This window comes from Sitophilus oryzae, unplaced genomic scaffold (assembly GCF_002938485.1).
Source record: "Sitophilus oryzae breed Bouriz unplaced genomic scaffold, Soryzae_2.0 scaffold_813_pilon_pilon, whole genome shotgun sequence".
Lineage (NCBI taxonomy): Eukaryota > Metazoa > Arthropoda > Insecta > Coleoptera > Curculionidae > Sitophilus > Sitophilus oryzae.
The window spans coordinates 1,956,623-1,977,052 of record NW_022147432.1 but is presented as its reverse complement, the minus strand read 5'-3'; the positions used below and the strand labels follow the sequence as shown (position 1 = coordinate 1,977,052).

General features: G+C 32.1%; 1 protein-coding gene across 1 annotated transcript in view; it reads left to right on the top strand.

Moving 5' to 3' along the window:
* The window catches only part of LOC115889420 (WD repeat-containing protein 19), a 62,361-nt gene that overhangs the window by 6,204 nt on the left and 35,727 nt on the right, over positions 1-20,430 (top strand). The window contains exons 8-13 of the mRNA XM_030909408.1: positions 3,383-3,655; positions 4,347-4,494; positions 5,373-5,583; positions 6,005-6,102; positions 8,366-8,648; positions 10,753-10,996. Coding sequence (XP_030765268.1) covers positions 3,383-3,655; positions 4,347-4,494; positions 5,373-5,583; positions 6,005-6,102; positions 8,366-8,648; positions 10,753-10,996 — 1,257 coding nt within the window. The remainder of the gene's footprint in view (positions 1-3,382; positions 3,656-4,346; positions 4,495-5,372; positions 5,584-6,004; positions 6,103-8,365; positions 8,649-10,752; positions 10,997-20,430) is intronic.

The window sequence follows — 20,430 nt, the reverse complement described above, 5'->3', positions numbered from 1 at the left end:
TCTTCTATTCGCGTAAGCATAGTTTTCGGCATCTTTTGCTATCCTAAGGACCTCATTAATTGCATCAACTGCCTGCTTGCCTTTTTGAAAGCCATACTGTTTAGGTGACAAACCTCCCGTACGGTCTATCTCAGTGTTGAGTCTACCTAGTAGCATTTGCTCATATAACTTTCCTTCCACGTCCAGGAGACATATGGGTCTGTACGATGACGGATTTTCCATCGGTTTATTCCCTTTTTGCAATAGCAGAAGCTTTGCCTTTTTCCATTCCGACGGAAACTCTCCATGGTTAACCAGACTATTATATACAGCTAGAGTGTATTGTGGTATTTTGTTTGCAACTGTTTTAATAATTTCACTAGGTATGTTTCCTGGTCCCGGCGCTTTGTTGTTTATAAGCTTATTGCATGCTGCTTCTAGTTCACCTAGAGTAAAGACAGGAATGTTATATTTATTGCCACAGTCAAAACTTACTGGTGGATGGACAGGAAAGAGATGTCTAGCCACTTCTTCCATCTTTTCTAATGGGATAGAAAGTTTTGGTGGAAAACCAATGATGTTTTTCATTACTATTTTGTACCCATTACCCCATATGTCGCAGTCTACTTCGTCACATAATCTTCTCCAGCACTTCTTTTTTGATTTTTTAATTTCACCCCTAAGTGCATTTTTGCTTTTTTTGTAGTTTTCCCAGACAGTGAGGTTATTAGAGACTTGATTTCGTCTGGTCCTAGTATATTGTCGACGCCATTTTAAACAGTCACGGCGTAATTCAGCAATTCGTTCATTCCACCAGTACATTGGTTGCCTTTTAGAGGAACGGCACCTTTTTGGCATGACCTCGTTACATATTTCTGTAAGCTTTTCGGAGAATTTTGCTGCTAGTTGTTCGGTATTCAAGCTGGGCTGTGGTTTATCTAGTATGCAATGAAGCTTTGCTTGATCCAACTTTCTGACTTGCCATCCGGTATCATCTGGTTTAGGACACGGGAGAGGAAAATCTTCCTTTATACTAAAGTAAATATATTTGTGATCACTCAAGGACTCTCTTTCTAGGACCTCCCAGTCGATTATCCTTTATATATATATATATATATATATATATATATATATATATATATATATATATATATATATATATATATATATATATATATATATAATATATTATATTAAAGGCTCATTTGAGGTCATGGTAGCCATTTAGAAACCTTTTTAAGTTAAATACAAAAGTTATAGGGTTTATAAATATCTATTAGCGGATTATAAATTTAAGTATACAGGGTCGGTCATAAAGTCGTGGCACATCAAAGTTTCAATTTTTTAAATGAAACCCCCTGTATATTATGCATACAGGGTGGCCCATCGAAAACGTTCCGCAAGGCATAACGGCCAGGATATTTTTTTTTCAAAAAATATCCTGGCCGTTCAAAAAGAAAGTACACTCATCCGAAAAACACACATTAAATAGGAAATTATTATCATTCGCCACTCGTTTACTCATGCCCACTTGCACCGTTTGTATAAACTTTGTTTACAGGCTAAACAGTGATTAACTATAATCTGTATAGTTAGTCACTGTTTAGCCTTTAAACAAAGTTTATAGAAACGGTGCAAGTGGGCATCACAGTTTCACAAAATTGCAAGCGACGATCAAAATCGTCTTCGTTGAGTTCTTGTACCAACTGAATTTTGTACGGGTGGAACTTGTGTTTTTTTAATATCCTTTGGACACTGGTACGATTCACGCCGGTTAATTTTGCATTGGCTAATTTTCTTGTACTCAGCGTACTATCCATGGCAACTTGGCCCAATACGAATACCTCCATAGCTTCATTTACTACAGGGTTTTCCCTCTGCCTCTTTTTATTCATAACGGAACCAGTTTCGCGAAATTTTGCTATTGGCATTCATTGAATATCTGCGGAACCCGATTGCTACATTCATTATTTTTAAAATAAAGTTCGATTATTTCCACTTTTTCTGCAAGTGAGTACACCATAATTGTTAAACAGTTTAACGATATTGAGAAGAACTTCAACGCACAAGTCACAGAACAAGTCTAGCAACTGCCGCACCTGATCGTTCAACCTTGTGGCAAGTAAAAAAATGCGTAAACATCTAGAAATAATAAGAAAAATCAGCAAATTGGTCGAAGGAATTTATCCTTATCATTTACTCTGATAAATGTTTAAATAAACTTTTCAAATTTCAATCCTTCATATTTTCTCAATGACTCCAAAAAAACGAAGCGGGAAAGTATAAAGAATAAAAAGCCCTTTTCATTGCGGTACCACTTGACGCCCCTTCCCATTTGAAAAAAGTTGGGGGATGACACCCCCGCTTAGAGGGTTGAAGATTTTGCAATCATTTTTGGGGCAAAAGTTGTCCCCCTCACAAACAAAATTGACGTGTTTTTGAATTTTCTGAAAAAAAAATTACCCTGGCCGTTATGCCTTGCGGAACGCTTTCGATGGGCCACCCTGTATTTCGGTCCTTCCTGCAGTTCTAGCAAAACTCAAACCAACCGTTTCCGAGTTATTGACTTTTGAAAATATCATTTAAACAATTTGATTTAATTAATTTCGATATGTTCAGTTTCATTTAATGATGTCATTCTGCCGAAACTTTGCTACTTAATAATATTTGACATAAGTTCTCAAGTTAGCATTTATAGATGTATAAAATAAGAGTATATCAAGTCTGGAAATTACAAAATATTCGTTTAACATTTCAATTCTTCAATTTATGTGTACCGGGTGGCCAACTAAGAATGGACGCCGGCTGTATCTCAGAAACTACTTATCATATAACTTTTGGAAAAAAATTCTAATAAGTAAATCGACCAAGAGAAATCGCTGGAAATTATTTTCAAGTTCAAGAAATGCCCTCTAGGGGGCGTTTCTCTAATAGCCAATCAGAAAACAGGGTTTTTCTCAAAAATATGCAGGTGAACAGGTATTTTAAATATTACTATTGTAATCATCGAGAAAATTGTAATTGATATATAAAAAATTGTAATTGATATAAAGTATTTTGCTCTATCTCATAAAATAAAGTGGTGGGGGAAGGTTAAACTTGCTTTTATTAAAATAAGGATAGCTCTGGTTTAGGTTATATATATATAAATTTCAATATAAATTTTGTGTTGCCGCTAAAATAAAATAAAAATATTGTATCTTAAATGAACTGTAATATAAACTATTGGTGAATACATTTTTGCTTAAAGTCTGTCCAGTGACTCAGGGAAGATTTCGACAGACCACGTCCAAAAAATGACAGAAATACAATTTACAGATGAATTAAAAAGACACACATCTGTTAGTGTCATTTATTGTCTTGTTGGGCAGATTTTGATTTCTTTCGATTACTGTCTTTACAGATTGAACAACCTGAAGTGTGCCATGAGGACAAGGAATCCATAATTTTCCCAGAATCATCTAATGACACTCTGGTCATTACCTGCCATGAATTGACCACAGAATTTCTAATCTACGGAACTGATATGGGCCATATTGTATATTTTCATATTGAAGATTGGGCTAAAGCTACAGAATTTAAACATGTAATTGGAATAAGGAATATGTATTTAGATCCAGCAGGCAGTAGATTAGTTTTTGTTGATGTGAAAGGTCACGGATATGTTTATAATGCCGTAAGTATCCTTTTTGATTATTCAGAGTCATTTAAAATAACTTATAACTACTGATTACTACATTTTATAATTTATGAACACAGTATTTGCCAATGACTAAAGAATATAAGGACATGTAACGCCCATATACGGGCTGCAGCAAAATTTGTGACCTTAAAGGCCATTCTTTTGATGGCAAATAATGAGTCATCATTTGGTCACCAGCGACAATTTTAGCCATTTTTAATAGTTTGTGTGTAGTGAACTTTGTATAAACTTTATTACAATGGTGATTAGTTGTTCAACTTTAAAGTGTAAAAGGAACCGCGATAAGAAAGAGCCAGAAGTTACTTTTCATAGGTAAATAAACAGTCCACTCCAACTTTTTAACGTTTTCTTATCGAATTCGATAATTATTCTTCAATTTCAATTAACATATATATGTACTTGATATGTGCTATACGTCGATACTAGTTTTGTACCTTTTGTTAACATTTTAATACGTTTTTTCGTAATTAATTAGTATGGTACACTATAGGCGTAGTCAAAACAATTATCAAAAAATATAAATATTGCTTCAAACAGCTAGGTTAAGAAAAATATGTGCCACGGCACTGTTTGCTCATATCGTCACAATTTGCTCTCGGGTGTTATTTGTCCTTGGATTCTTTAGTCATTGATATTTGCTTTTTTAAATATGAATATTTTTTAGGTTATTAATGAACTCACACCTATACAAAACATTCCAAATAAAGTTAGTGGTTGTACTTGGGACTGTAACGTATCTGATAGAAACATATTTATTATATATGATGATCACGAAATTCATACTTACATTTATATGAGATTATACATAGAAGGTAAAGTCTGTGCAACCATTGTTCAACGTTACGTCATATATTGCCGTTCTCTCTATTTCACGTGAAAGTGGGATCAAATTAAAAAAAAAAAGAAATTAAACTTATGACAAGGAATATACCAAGAAAACGAAAAGAAAGTGCTTTACTAAAAAATGGTTCCATGTTAGTGGCGGCATTTATTGAGAGGGTCTGAATTTAAATACTCTCATTTAAATAATTTGACTTGAAACTATCATTTTAAATTTGAAAACCATCTTAAAAGTTATTTTTTTATACAATATTATCAAATCTAATGTAAATCTTTACTATGTGTTGTGTAAAAAATAAAATTTAATAGTAAAATTTATACATGCAAAAAATAGAAGTTAAATATACATGTATGAACATCGTTTATTACCTATAATAAAACAAGACCAACGTAGTACACCCAAAGTTTTGTAAATGGAGTAAATATAAATAGGTACTTAAATGATGGAAAAAATAAAAGACTTACATTATATTTTAGGGCCACAAACAAAAAGAATTGTCTAATTACAACATATAATAAAAATTATACTTTGAAATTCGTTTTGTTAATCATTTGATATTATGATTGGCGTTATGACAACGACAATATTTTTTGAGTTGACAATAGTATGACAATGGCCGTTGGAAACTATGGAAACTACAAAAAAATTCTGATTTAACGCCATCTGGCAGAAACTATTAGCAACTTCTTAAACTAAAAATTCATTGCACTATCACCTAGCGGCTAGGACTGGAACTATTTTATTTGAGAATTCGAGATATCGATCAGTGTCTAAATTAAAAAATTAAATTAAAACATTTCTTAAGAAACAGAATTGAATCTGTTTGTTAAAGCAAAGATGATATTTTAGGTACCAAAGTGAAAAAAATTGGCGAAACAGTTTTAGTAGCAAAACAAATTCCTTTACTGATGTATCAAGGTGAAGTGATGTGTGCTACCTCGAGCGGTCAGTTATCGCAACTAAATTTATCCACTCACGATGTGTCTCATATTGGAGTCATGTTGGAAAGAGATAGGAAAGTTTTGGAGACGAATTTTAACAAACAGTTGGAGTTACATAGGTAATTTGAATATTATTAGTCAGGTGTAGTGTTCGCGTATCTTTTAGCCAATAGTGATCTTCGTAAATATTGGTTGTAGTAAATTAATATAAAAGTTATATTTTGACGGTTTTATTGACAAAAATCGTTTATATCTCTAAAACTTCTAAAGAAAATAAAAACCTTATAATTTTGAAATCATATTATTTTCTTTCTAGAATTCATGCTATTTAATCGATGAAACAAAGTTAAGGTATTATATTTAAAGAGATGCAATTTATATGAAATTTGAGAGTTTAGATATTTTTTGTCCTTTCAAAAGTTCGAATGTGGCAATTGAGGCAAATTTTCATAGTTTAAACTTTTTCTAAAATCAGTTATTTATACATTTATACTAAAATATGCGTTGAACTTCAAAGTGATATTATTTAACCTCTTTTAGATTTTCGTCAGCAATAAAGACCTGCCAGTCTATAAAATCAAGAGATTTTTATGTAAAACTGGCCGTCGAGTGTTTAAAATGTCTTGAAATTGATACAGGTAAATGTTTTATAATATTATTTTAATATACTGCTTAAATATAAACTCACCGGCAAAAAAAACCGGCCACTAAAAACTAGTCCCAATTTCAAAGTTGGATTTCTCGCGAATCACTCATTAGATTTTGCTGATTCTTTTTTAAATTGTAAATTAATTCCTTATTCTTAACGGATGCTACGTCAGAAATTTTTATCCCGGATTTATTTTGAGCATATACAGGGTACAACAATACCCGAACTTTGTAACACCCTGTAGGGTGCAGCAGCTATAGTAGCTATTGCTAAATTAAATCACATTGTAGCCTCATCTTTTGTGAGCTTTTTGTTTTTTTAATCACGACGTTATCTCTGTTTGTATTGGAGATACGCTACTTTAAAACGAACGTCTCGGAAAAATGCTTCACAGGCCTAGATCATATATACTTACGTGGATAAGTAAATCACTACGGAAACTGTCCCAAACATATCAACGACTTCCATTTATCTTCTTTTTTTGTTGCACACGCGGTGCTTCTACTCTATCTATCCTTGTCGAGGACCTATCGCCCACGCGTCAAATTTGAACATTAATTTTAAAAATTTAATTTGTAAAATGCATATATTTGAACAATAATTGAATGTTACTGTCACAAAAATTAAATTATATAAAAAATAAATTAGCCACTCCGTACGAATATCAATATTCTTAGGAAATCTAACCAGAAAGTATGCATGTGGTTTAATATACATAAAAGAACAACTGAATACTTTACTTGCCTGTGAAAAGATAATTCGGCGACATTTATATTATAATTTCCACACACCAAACACTTTCTTGTCATTTTTACGAATATTTACCCAAAAATTAAAACCCAACGAATAAAAAATAGAAATATTTTTGCACAAACTTAAAATTAACTTTTCACTGAACACACTTGCATCCTTGGCTATTGGCTATATAAAAGCGGTCGATAAAAGAGTAATTAATACAATGTTTAAAATAAAAAACGCAAAAAACAAGCGTCGTTACACAATGGAAATCACATTATGACATATGATTATGACAAGATTATGACAATATGATGACAATGAAAAGTTGGTTTCCCTAACAATGTATAATTTGTACTTTCTAAACCGGATAAAATTGTAATTATTTTGGAAATACGTGCCACTTTTAATGCGCATGCGTAAAGTCAGGTCCTCGAGAAAGACAAACCTATTGAACGTTTCATAAGTGCAATAAAGAAGGTTTGAAAATGGCATGTCGTGATGTTGCGGACATATTTTTTAATACTAAACTTATGGCGTTGATTTATCCACGTAAGTATATATGATCTAGGTTCACAGGCATAAAGTTTTATGTGTAAATAATCAAGGCGACATAGGCGAAAACGGATTTGTGAGTATTTGCAATATGACAACAGCGGTTGTCAAATTAAAAAATGTCATTATCTGTTACTGATGTTGCTCGTATTGTGGCTTTAATTGAGGATGGTCGAAGTCAACGTTATGTGTCCGATACCCAGGGTATACTTCGAACAACAGTCCAGGATGCCTCGAATCGGTATATGGAAACGGGAAATTTTACCAGGCGAGTGGGTTCTGGAAGAAAACGGAAGACAAATGTAATTGACGACCGCTTTATTGTCCTGAATACTTTACGAATCGTAGAAGTACAGCGTTTCAGAATCAACATCTGCTACAAACCGTGCGTAGAACTCAAGTTAGTGAGAGAACATTCTGATGAATACTAAAAGAAAACAGCTTGTCTGCAAGGAGGCCTGCCACAGGACCCCAGCTACTTCCAAGACATCGTCGAGTACGTCTTCAGTTTGCGCGTTTACATGTGAATTGGGATATTGAGCAATGGACTAAAGCTTTTTTCGGGGCGTTTGTTTTAAAGCAGCGTATCTCCAATACAAACAGAGATAATGTCGTGATTAAAAAAAAACAAAATGCTCACAAAAGATGAGGCTACAATGAGATATGATTTAGCAATAGCTACTACAGCTGTTGCACCCTACAGGGTGTTACAAAGTTCGGGCAAAAAACTTCGTCTTATTGTTGTGCCCTGTATATGCTCAAAATAAATTCGCAATAAAAATTTCTGACGTAGCATCCGTTAAGAATAAGGAATTAATTTACAATTTAAAAAAGAATCAGCAAAATCTAATGAGTGGTTCGCGAGAAATCCAACTTTGAAATTGGGACTAGTTTTTAGTGGCCGTTTTTTTTGCCGGTGAGTGTATTTTTTGTATAAAATCATACTTATTTTATCTCTGTAGCAATTCAGATTTATAAAGAAATCGAAGACGTAGCTATGGTTTCGTCTCTACAAGACATTCTCGACGTAGAAGATTGGAAATTGCTCTCCGGATACGTCTCTATGTATTTAAACGATTACGACAGAGCTCAGTCATGGTTTCTGAGCTCAAATCAGCCGACATCCGCTCTGGATATGAGACGAGACTTGTTACAATGGGAAGAAGCTTTAGAATTGGCAAATAAAATGGCTCTTGAGCAAGTGTCGATGATATCTAGGGAATACGCTCAACAGTTGGAATTTATGTAAGTATATTAGATTTATTAGAATTGCGTTATATTTGGGAATCGACTTATGCCTTTACAACCGATTTAGCAAATAGGGTGAATTTAATTTTTAGGTCTGTTAGATTTCTATATTTTTTTCAGTGAATTTGTTTTTCATATGTGTATTCTTTAAATTAAAGGTGTCACTGTAGATATAGAATGAAATATACATGGTGACTCAGAAATAAGTGCAAGTATTTTAACTGGTAGTAAATTTCGACCCTAGAAACAGGCCTACGAGGTTTTTTTGAAAAAATGTTGAAAATTTAAAATTTTTCTTGGCGTTTTCCGGGAAATTTTAAAAAACTTTTTAGTGCCACTTGTTTATTCACCTGAGATTTCTCTACGGTGTATCTAAACCTTGCAGTGTTGCAACCTCCTATGTTATCCACATTCTACATAGTTTTATATTTATAAATTGACAGACAAATTTCTACACAAAAAAATTATGAATGTTAAATCTAATCTTTATCAGTACTCATTACTAATAATTCTACAAAAAAAAACACTTTAATTATTTTTAGTACTTACCCTTTGAATGAAAACTTAACAAAAACCACCGAAAATTAACTTAAACATTACCTTTATGACGTTTACGATAATCTTTGTTATGCTGCAAAATAACTTTATTTTGGAATAAATTTAATAAAATGATTCATCATAACACATGTTTTACTCAATAATATTATCGACATCGACAGCCCAACCGTCGGCCAAGAGTGCCGCGTGTCAACTGGTTCTTCGAGACGCCGCGCCGCCGTGGCGAGCTTGCGTCATGCGACGATATTAAGCGACGTTGCCGTAGTTATAACAATTTCAAATTCAAGACATTCGAAGCAATCAAATTCGTATTAAATTTTAAAAATAAAGAAAGGAAACAAACAAAACAAAAATGAATTGATTATTGATAAGACCACAAAAAATAAATTTCTAAAATGTTTATCGTAATTCAGAATTCAATATATCGAAAACAGCCCCACGAAAATGGGACACCCTGTATATGGTTCAACGTTTCCTCATCATTATTTATCTAATATTCGTGTTTTAAGACGTTCTGAGATCAGGTGTCTGGCATTGTTTCGAAATTTAAAGCACATTCCGGTAAAAGATATTGCGCGTGTTCCGATTTTATTATTTTAAGCGCACATACTATTTTTAGTATCAAACGCATTCGAATTTTGTTTGACAGCGCAGTTTATTCTCTGGTTTATTTAAATTTTTGACAGTGTTCAATTATCCATCAACATCATTATAGGTATACCAAGTGCGTCTCAAAAGTGGCTCACCCCTATAACTTTTTTATTTTTTCAGATAAAAAACGAGATTTGGTATGTTAGTATATGACATAAATTAGGATTGATTGACATATTCAATTGTTTTCGGTCACTTCCTGTTTCACCGGAAATGACTACAACTTTTGATTTTTAAATGGCACCCTCGGTATTTTTTTTTACTTTATTCTGTAGAAAATAACACTCTGAATCGAATGACATATCACATGTCAACTCTTGACATTTTCGCATATGGTTTATTTGAAATTATAACTTGCGGTTCGTAACGAAGTTTGACTCAAAATACCAAGTGTGTGGTATCAAATTATTCGTAACAATATGCCTTTTCCAAATATGCTAATGAGCCATCCTCGCTCCATTTGAAAAAATTGAGATATGATTAAAAATACGATTTGGGCATCTTTTTACCGGCCAGGACAAGACTCTAAAAACATTAGACGATCAAAACTATTTTTCCAAGACTCCTTGACTAAGAATTAGTGTTTTAACATAGGCACTCTCTACAGAATATCATTTTCTATAGAATAAAGTAAAAAAATACCGAGGGTACCATTTAAAAATCAAAAGTTGTAGTCATTTCCGGTGAAACAGGAGGTGACCAAAAACAATTGAATACGTCAATCAATTTCAATTTATATCATATATTAACATACCAAATCTCGTTTCTTTATCTGAAAAAATAAAAAAGTTGAAGGGATGAGCCAATTTCGAGACGCACCCGGTATAATTTTTTTGTTAGTCCCAGCTTGCAATTTAACATTGAATAAATACATCTATTTAATTTTGTTTAGAGGCAATTACTCTGAATCATTGCTGCACTACCAAAGAGGATTACAAGAAGACTTAAGCCCAGAACACACTTATACGTGTAAAGCCGGCATAGCTCGGACAACTTTGTATTGCGGAAACTATAGGCACGGCCTCAGCATAGCTTTGGAATTGGATAACAAGCAGTTGATAAGGGAGTGTGCCGATATTTTGGAAAAGAAAAGACAGATTGCAGATGCAGCTTTGTTATATGAAAAATGCGATCAGGTTAGTTTAAAATTCAACAACTTTGTAAGAATTTTATTGTTATTGAATTATTAATTTTTGTCCATGACCACTTAATAATAAATCAATATTCTACTTCCTAGCTGACGGAATATGGTGCCCATATTTTTAATAGAGTGAAATATAACAGCTGATAACAGTGAATCATGATAAATCACACTTTGCATTTACTTTACATTTATTGCTATGCCGACGTGACACTCACAACATCCCGATGCGCGGCGTGGATGATTTGACGTTTTTCTTATCTTTTCTTTTTATTAATTTTGACGTTTAAAATTGTCAAATGTTAAGTAGGTAGTGATTATTAAGTGGCATATCAAGAACTCGTTTAAAATCAAAAAATGAATTATGAGAGTGATAATGAGCTCTGTACACCACCAGAGAGTAGTATAGCTAGCGGGATACTGGACCACTTTTTGCTCGATGGCATGTTTTCCATCAGCATCGATCCATGAGCCGAAGAAGTATTGACCTTGACTAATTTGAAGGTTATTTCTAAAGAAATAATTCTTGTGTGGGTAGTTCTTGTAAATTTACCAGAGGCTGTAGAAAAGGGCCTTAATGTAATTGTTGGGGGTGGGTGAGGGTAGGTTTTTAAGGGTAAGCAGGAGGGTACTGCAAATGCTGCTTTGCCAGATCTAAATTAGTAGATTTAGGGAGTTTGCATATATGCCATGTATAAGAGTTACATAGGTTGGGGTGCTATAGACGAGAAATTTCCTTAAAATTTAGGAAAATGTCATGTTGTTGTTGTGTGTGATAACGTTTAAAAAGTTACAGGTTATCAATAAGAATATTGCAGGCGATGATGCAATCAATAATAATACTAATTTTATCTTGTTTATATTATCTTGATCTATTTTTTTCTGTAATAGTATATATACAGGGTGTTTCAAAACAAATGCGAAAAACTTCAGGGGGTGATTCCTTGTTCAAAATAAAGGGTAGTTTGCTTCATAAACGTTGGGTCAAAAGTCAACCATTAGGGAGATATCGCGGTACAAAGATGGCGGAAAAATAATGTTTTTATTTTTTATCTTGAAAACCAAAAGAGATAGACTAATAAAATTTTATGGAAGCATTACTGTTGTGAAAGCACACTTTCTGGTAATTTTTTCACTTTTTTAAAATGAGTGGAAGGTGTTGAAATAAACTACCCCTATCATTCTTGTTAACGAAATTTAAAGAAAAATCTTATCAAACACATGCAAAAAAATTAATTTGGATAGTTTAGTTTGTTTAGAAACTTTTTTATCTCTTGTATTTTTTTGATAAAACTCACCGATTTGAAATTAAAAAATAAAATGTAAAGCACATACCATGACAAAAAACATTTTCTGATAAAGAATCTAGTGGGCTGCTGTAATTTTTTTAGGAAAAAATCTAGTCGCCCGCTATTACTTTTTAGGATGTTCCTAATATTATTTTATTTGACATTACTCTACTGCAATACGTTATTATCTAGATGATTATTATTATCGTTATTATCACTAGATTCTTAATCTAAAAATGTTTTTTGTCCTGACATGTAATGCTTTTTTTTATCTCTTGAGTTTTATCAAAAAAACACAAGAGATAAAAAAGTTTCTAAACAAACTAAACTATCCAAATTAATTTTTTTGTATGTATTTGATAAGATTTTTCTTTAAATTTCGTTAACAAGAATGATAGGGGTAGTTTATTTCAACCCCTTCCACTCATTTTAAAAAAGTGAAAAAAATACCAGAAAGTGTGTTTTCATAACAGTAATGCTTCCATAAAATTTCATGAGTCTATCTCTTTTCGTTTTCAAGATAAAAAATAAAAACATTATTTTTCCGCCATCTTTGTACCGCGATATCTCCCTAATGGTTGACTTTTGACCCAACGTTTATAAAGCAAACTACCCTTTATTTTGAACAAGGAATCACCCCCTAAAGTTTTTCGCATTTGTTTTGAAACACCCTGTATATAAATGTAAATTTTGAGATTTATATTTAGTTGTTGCTGAATCGTTAGAGAAAAAGAAAGTATAAGCCTTGATTATGTATAAATAGATATACAATGAGGGCTTAGTAAAATCCTGTCTTCTAGATGGCGCCTTGCCCGTTCTGCATTTTTGTATTCCCCTACGATTTTCTTTGAGGGGAATCCGTTAAACCCGCCCATCGTTCAAAAATGGAAGGGCGCGAGGTCACATCTATTGGGCTACTTATTAGCACGTTTCACGCATGTTTTACGAAAATAGCTTTATCCTTGTTTGTTTCAACTGTGACAAGAAAAAAGGAAAAAAAGTCATATTCGTTTCTAAATTCGGCAGTTTTGTTTATCTTTCTCGACTTCTGATTTCGTTTCGTTTAGGTTATGTCTTAAAAAATAATTATTTATAAGCTTTTGAGTTGAAATATACCTTAATGCATATCTAAATAATTAAAAAAATCAATTTTTTCGTCCTTCACGAAGAAACGAAACAGTATTTTTGAATATTTGGATTGCAAACTATTATTTTATGAGTTTTATGTGTTGTGTTTACGTGATGTGTAATGTGTATTTTGTACCTGCTTTTGTATATCTATACTCTATACAGCTTGCAATCTGTTCTGAATTTTTCAATTTTTATCCTTCTTTTACTTCATTTACACTATAACAAGTTTTGCCATGACAGAACAAAAATTATTTATTATTAAGCATTAAAGTACTTTATATAGTTATATTACATTATTAATAGAAATTGAAGAATTTTGTAAAATCTATCAGAAAAAATTATAATATACCGGGTGTTTTTCAAAAGTGGCTTGATTGACGTATTCAATTAGTTTCGGTTATTTCTTGTTTCACCGGAAATGACTACAACTTGGTTTTTAAATTGTACCGTCGGTATTTTTTACTTTATTTGACAGAATATGGCATTGTGAATAGAATAATTTAATGTCAACTTTTGACATATTTACTTAAAAAATTGTATTTTAAATTACAATCTATAATATAGTAACATACGAATTTGGTAAACTCCGAATTTAATTTTTTTATCTGAAAAAATAAAAAAGTTATAGAGGTGAACCGCTTTTGAAAAAACACTCAGTATAGGCTGCGTCATTGAAAGAATCTGCAGATATTTTTCTATTTTAAATACGTAGTCGAATTTCAAAAATATATATTGAACACCCTGTAGCATCTACCTTAAATATCTACATATAAATATCTAATATTTTTTCTTCATCAACAAATTGAAATATTATAAAACTACTTTTAGCTTACACCATTATACAAGAAATATACGTAAAAAAAGTAATAGAATTTTACGCAGAATCTAAAATAAAATAGGATGTTACATTTAAAAAAAAAACATTATGTCAAATCCGCCACACTTTTTACAAAGTTACAGACGTAGGTAGGTATAGTTTCATATTATATTCTTTAATTATCCTAAAATATTAATCTAAAAATAAAATATTTATATACCTAATATAATACTTTAGTATCCAACAAGTGGCCATGAAAATCAAAATAAATATAAATCCATGTCCAAAAATAAAAAATGTAAATAACGCTTTGAGGTATAAATTCGGTTCGAATCAGATAAGATATTTTATTCTTTACCGAGAATTAAATTCGAAGAATTCCTAGTCCCTACTTCTTTGCCAAATTCAATAGCCTCGGCCCCTTTTTACGTTTTAATTTCTGCCACCAGTTGGCAGCATCGACTTATACAGGCACATTGACTAACTATTAATATATAAACAAGGGTATAAGTAAAGAAAAAAAATGATTGCAAGAATTTTACCAATTGTTATTGTTGCTACAGTTAATTTATCAACTTTAGTAACATTAGACGGTGGTGAATGTGTGAGAAATGTAAAAATTGGGAATGAAGATATATGTGTGTAGAAAATGGAACATTTTATTTATTTGAACGATATGAAGATAAAGTTATATTACAAGAGTATCCTGCTTTCTATTCGGATAAGAAAATTGCTCTCAATACACCTATTGAAAATTCAAATGGTGGTTATATAGGTCAGATTATAGGAGAATATCAAAATTATTATCCAATTGCTCCACAAGAATTTAATAAAATGTACTGAGGAAGATTCAATTTGACTAGTTTAGTTGAAGATCGACCTATAGTTTTCCAAAAGAGAGAATTTAAATCAGTTAATGATTTTAATGCAAACATTACACTACCCTTGGATCCATTTTGTTTTATCTACATGTAATTCCCCACTACATTTAAGTATATATATATATATATATATATATATATATATATATATATATATATATATATATATATATATTTAATAAGAAGCACTGAAGATTGAAAATGTATATATCATATATCTGTTGTGGATGTTGGAGAAACATACACCACATACACTTTGTTCATTTACCACAATTGGAGACTACTTCACCTCGAAAATCATGCATGGTATATTGTGAAAGGTGTAGACGTTGGACTATATGGTTATTAATAGAGGAATAGAAGATATGGATCCAAAGCATGATATAATTACATTTTTTGTGTCTATTGCAATTGTAAAATTATAAAAATTAGAGATAAACCTAAAATGTTAAAATGTTGTAGGAAATGTTTTGTTTATTATATATGATTTTGACTTTAGGTTGGTACTAAATATAATCAAGAAGATGCTCTCTGTTAAAAAATAAAAGTTAGCGGGTTTATATTTTATGTTGATGTATTTTCAAGTTAATTTAAAAACAAATAAATAAATATTAAACTAAACCAGTTTCCGGTTTTCTTTGGACCACGGCAATAATACCCACAAGAGGTTATGGGCCCAGATCGTGCAGAAAATTAAAAGAAAAATCGAAACTGGTAACAAGAAGACCGCCATTTTAAGCTTGACCACGCCAAGTGTTTTTAGAGAAATTTCAGGTGAAAAAGTATCGCTAAAAGGCATAAAAACATAAAAAAGAAAACTGAAAATGGGCGAGTACAACGCTACCTTTTTAAAATTAAATGGCGATAATTGGGCCGTTTGGAAATTTCAAACCAGTATAATTTTGAAAGGCCGGGGCCACTATGATATTGTTGATGGCTCAAATGTTGGACCTACAGAGTCGGGAGATGACTTAACAAAATGGCTAAAAGATTATGCTAAAGCTCAAGAGCTTCTTGTCACTAGAATGGAGCAAAGCCCTTTAACACATATCTTGTCTTGTGACACGTCAAAGGATATGTGGCAGAAGTTAAAAACTGTTTATGATAAGGAATCTACAGTTAGTGTCCACTTACTTCAGCAGAAGTTCTTTATGCTCGAATTCCAAAATTCTGTGTCAGAATTTACGGCACAAATAGAAGAAATAAAAACCAAATTACGAACTGCAGGCGAGACACTATCAGAGAGAATGATCATAACGAAGTTTTTAATGTCTCTTCCAGAGAAATACAAGCACTTCAGGTCTGCATGGGAGTCAGTGCCAACAGACAACCAAACCCTAGAGGAATTAACATCACGCCTGTTGCTCGAAGAAGAGAGGTGCAAATCCCAAGAAAGCTCAATGGCTCTAAGTAGTAAGGAAGTCAACAACAAGGTCCAAACCAAGTCAAAGTGTTATGTGTGTGCCAAGACTGGTCACCTTGCAAGAAATTGTTACTTCAGAAACAAAAACAAAAGATTTGAGACTGGTGAAACTACAGAGAATAAAAATAAAAAGCAGTGTACTTTTTGTAAAAAGAAAGGCCATAATATAGACACATGTTGGTTGAAGAAAGGCAGAGATAGTGTTAAAAAGCAAACAGAATCAGAAACAAATGCATTTATGGTATTTTCAGGCCAAATTAAAACAAATGATTGTGTTTGGATTCTGGCGCAAGCCAACATATGTCCTGGGATAAAGACAGCTTTGAAAGCATAAATACAATAAAAACAGAAAAACTTGTTCAGGTTGGAAATGGACAGAAACTTCAAGTTAAAGGCATTGGTAAAATAGTGTTATGGGCCTACAATGGCGAAAAGCTGATAAAGACAACACTCACAGGTGTTTTATACGTGCCAGAGTTGAAGTTTAACTTGTTTTCAGCAGGATGTGCTCTAGATAAAGGATATTTTATGTTGTCTGATCATGAAAAATGTAAATTTGTTGACACAAAGGGCAACATACGAGCAGAAGCTTCAAGAAGAAATAAGCTGTATAAGATGCATTTTACATCAGTAAATAAAAATTATAATCCTTCTACTTGTTTTGCAAATGACAGTTTTTCAGACGAGACGTTAAAAGGATACAGCTGTTTTTCAGAAAATGACCCTTTTTGCATATAGGTAAATACCATAGGCACTATAATGGAATGGCACAACAAATTAGCCCATCAGAATTTTAAATACTTAAGACAATTTCTAAAAGAAAACAACATTGAGTTTATTGAATGTGAAGACATTATCTGTGAAGCCTGTCTTGCAGGAAAGCAACATCGTTTTAGTTTTGAAAGTAGCAGTTCAAGAGGTACTGCACCCTTGGAATTAGTGCATTCAGATCTATGTGGACCTATGGAAACAACATCACTAGGTGGTTCACGCTATTTTTTTCTTTTTAAGGATGATTTTTCCGCATATAGATATGTGTACTTTTTGCAAAATAAATCAGAGGTTAAAACATACTTAGAAAAGTTTATTAACTTAGCAGAACGTGAAACTGGCTATAAATTGAAAGTTCTAAGGACAGATAATGGGCTAGAGTTTATAAATAGAGAAGTAACAGACATATTGGAAAGAAAAGGAATAAGACACCAAAGGACTATAGCATACACCACACAGCAAAATGGTAGAGCCGAAAGGGAAAATAGAACACTTGTAGAAGCTGCTCGAACACTTCTAAGCAGTACTGACAAACTAGATAAGACTTTTTGGGCTGAAACGATAAATACAGTCACATACATCTTAAATAGAACAGGTCCAAGCCCTCAAAAGGCAGATAGTCCCTACAAGCTATGGCATAAAAAGGATATCAAGCTATATGACTTTAAAATTTTTGCAAGCAATGTTTCTATACATGTTCCCAAGGAAAAAAGGCTGAAATGGGATATAAAAAATAAACAAGGTATCTTTTTAGGATATGGAGAAGATACGAAAGGATATAGGGTGTTTATTCCAGAGAAAAATAAGGTAGAGATACACCGTGATGTGATATTTTTGCCAGATAAGAAAAATATGACAGAAAAGCTACAAGAAATTGAAATAATACCAGAAGAAATTAAAACTGAAACCGAAACAGAAGAAAACAGACACGATGAAGAAAATATAAATGAAGTGTCTCCTGAAAATAGTGACAATGAGACAAGTAACAGTGACTATGAGGACACAGGAAGTGATGACTCTTTAGTGAACAATGAAATAGTGATCAGATAACAGACAAGATATGCTTTAAGAAGAGAAAGAAGACCGAATCCAAGATTTGAAGATTATGAAATGGACATAGACAGAGTGTTAGTGTCAATCAGAAATGAAGATGAACCAAACTGTTATAAAGAAGCAATGACAAGTAGTGAAAGTGAGAAATGGAAAAAGGCAATGGAACAGGAGATAAGTGCTCTAAATGACAATGATACGTGGACTATTGTGTGTGAAAATAGTAAGGACTTTAAGAAACCTGTAATTCAATGTAAATGGGTATATAAAAAGAAGAAAGATGAAGTGGGTAATACTTCTAGATTCAAAGCTAGATTAGTGGCAAGGGGTTTTCAACAAACAAGTATGTATAACAATGACATTTACAGCCCTGTCGCAAAACTACCCTCTGTAAGAGTCTTTTTGGCTATGTGCAATCATTTTAATTTTAAGATACATCAGTTAGATGTTTGCAGTGTCTTTTTAAATGGTTATATAACTGATGAGGTATATATCATTTTGCCACAAGGTTTTGATAAAGATGAAGGTAAAATTGCAAGTTTAAAAAGATCCTTATCATTATTAATCATCACCAAAAAATTGGTATATAAGGTTCAATGATTTAATGTTGTCTTTAAATTTTAAAAGGTCAGAAAATGAATATTGTATTTACATTAAGATAACTGAGTTTTCAAAGGTTTTTATATTTATATATGTTGATGATCTTTTATTAGCTGGTTCAGATGAGACTGAAATTTCTAAAATAAAGATGATTTTGAATGGGAATTTTAAGATGAAAGATATGGGCTGCATAAGATACTTTTTGGGTATGGTAATAACACAAAACTTGTCGAGAAATGAAATAACAATTAATCAAACTACTTACCTAAAGAATGTCTTAAAACGTTTTGATTTACAAAATTGTAAAACTTCTAATATTCCAATGGATATAAATTTTAAACACGATGATTTGAAATTGAGTAAATCTGAGAGTGTAGAAATTGAAAATAAGTGCCGGAGAGCTATAGGCTCACTGATGTACGCAATGTTGTGCTCAAGGCCTGACTTATGTATATCTATCAGCATTTTAAGTAGGTATCAGTCATCAGCAAGCCTAGGGCTCTGGCAGTCAATTAAAAAAGTTTTAAGGTATGTTCAGAAAACAATCGATTTAAGTTTAGTTTTTAATAAAACAGATTTCAGAAACATAATTGAAGGCTATGCAGATTCAGACTGGGCTGGAGACAGACTAGATAGAAAATCAACGTCTGGTTATATTTTTAAAGTTTTTGGCTGCACAGTAAGCTGGTGTTCAAAGAAACAATCTACTGTTGCTCTGTCCTCGACCGAGGCTGAATATGTTGGACTAAGTGTAGCTATAAGTGAAGCATGCTGGCCTCGTTATTTAATAATTGATTTTAAAATTACAGATGATTGTATTGTATTGTTATATGAAGACAATCAGTCTGCCATAAAGGTTTGTAAGAATCCAGAGTTTCACTCAGAGTTTCACTCAGTTCAGAGTGTAAAATTATTGTTTTATTTTTTTTTAATTTAAACACAAATTTACCATTGAGGGGGGGTGTTAGAGATTTATGTATTTGTATTCTTTAAGTTTAAGTTGGTGACAATGGTAAATTTAGTACTTAGTGATTTTGACTTTAGGTTGGTACTAAATATAACCAAGAAGATGCTCTCTGTTATAAAATAAAAGTTAGCGGGTTTATATTTTATGTTGATGTATTTTCAAGTTAATTTAAAAACAAATAAATAAATATTAAACTAAACCAGTTTCCGGTTTTCTTTGGACCACGGCAATAATACCCACAAGAATTATGATACAATTAACTCAGTTAAATCGAAAAAACATATTTATTGTTTATATTCAGATGTGACTATATAAACATTCAGTTACTGTTGAAATCAATAGAATATAATAATTATATTTTAACAAAATTATCAGAATTCCAAGAACGAGAATAGAAAAAAAATAAAAATAGAATGAAAATAGTTTTAATATAAAATCGAAAAAGTGTCAAAAACATGAAAGGTTGGGAACTTTATGAAATTCTTCAACTTAAAGTAAAT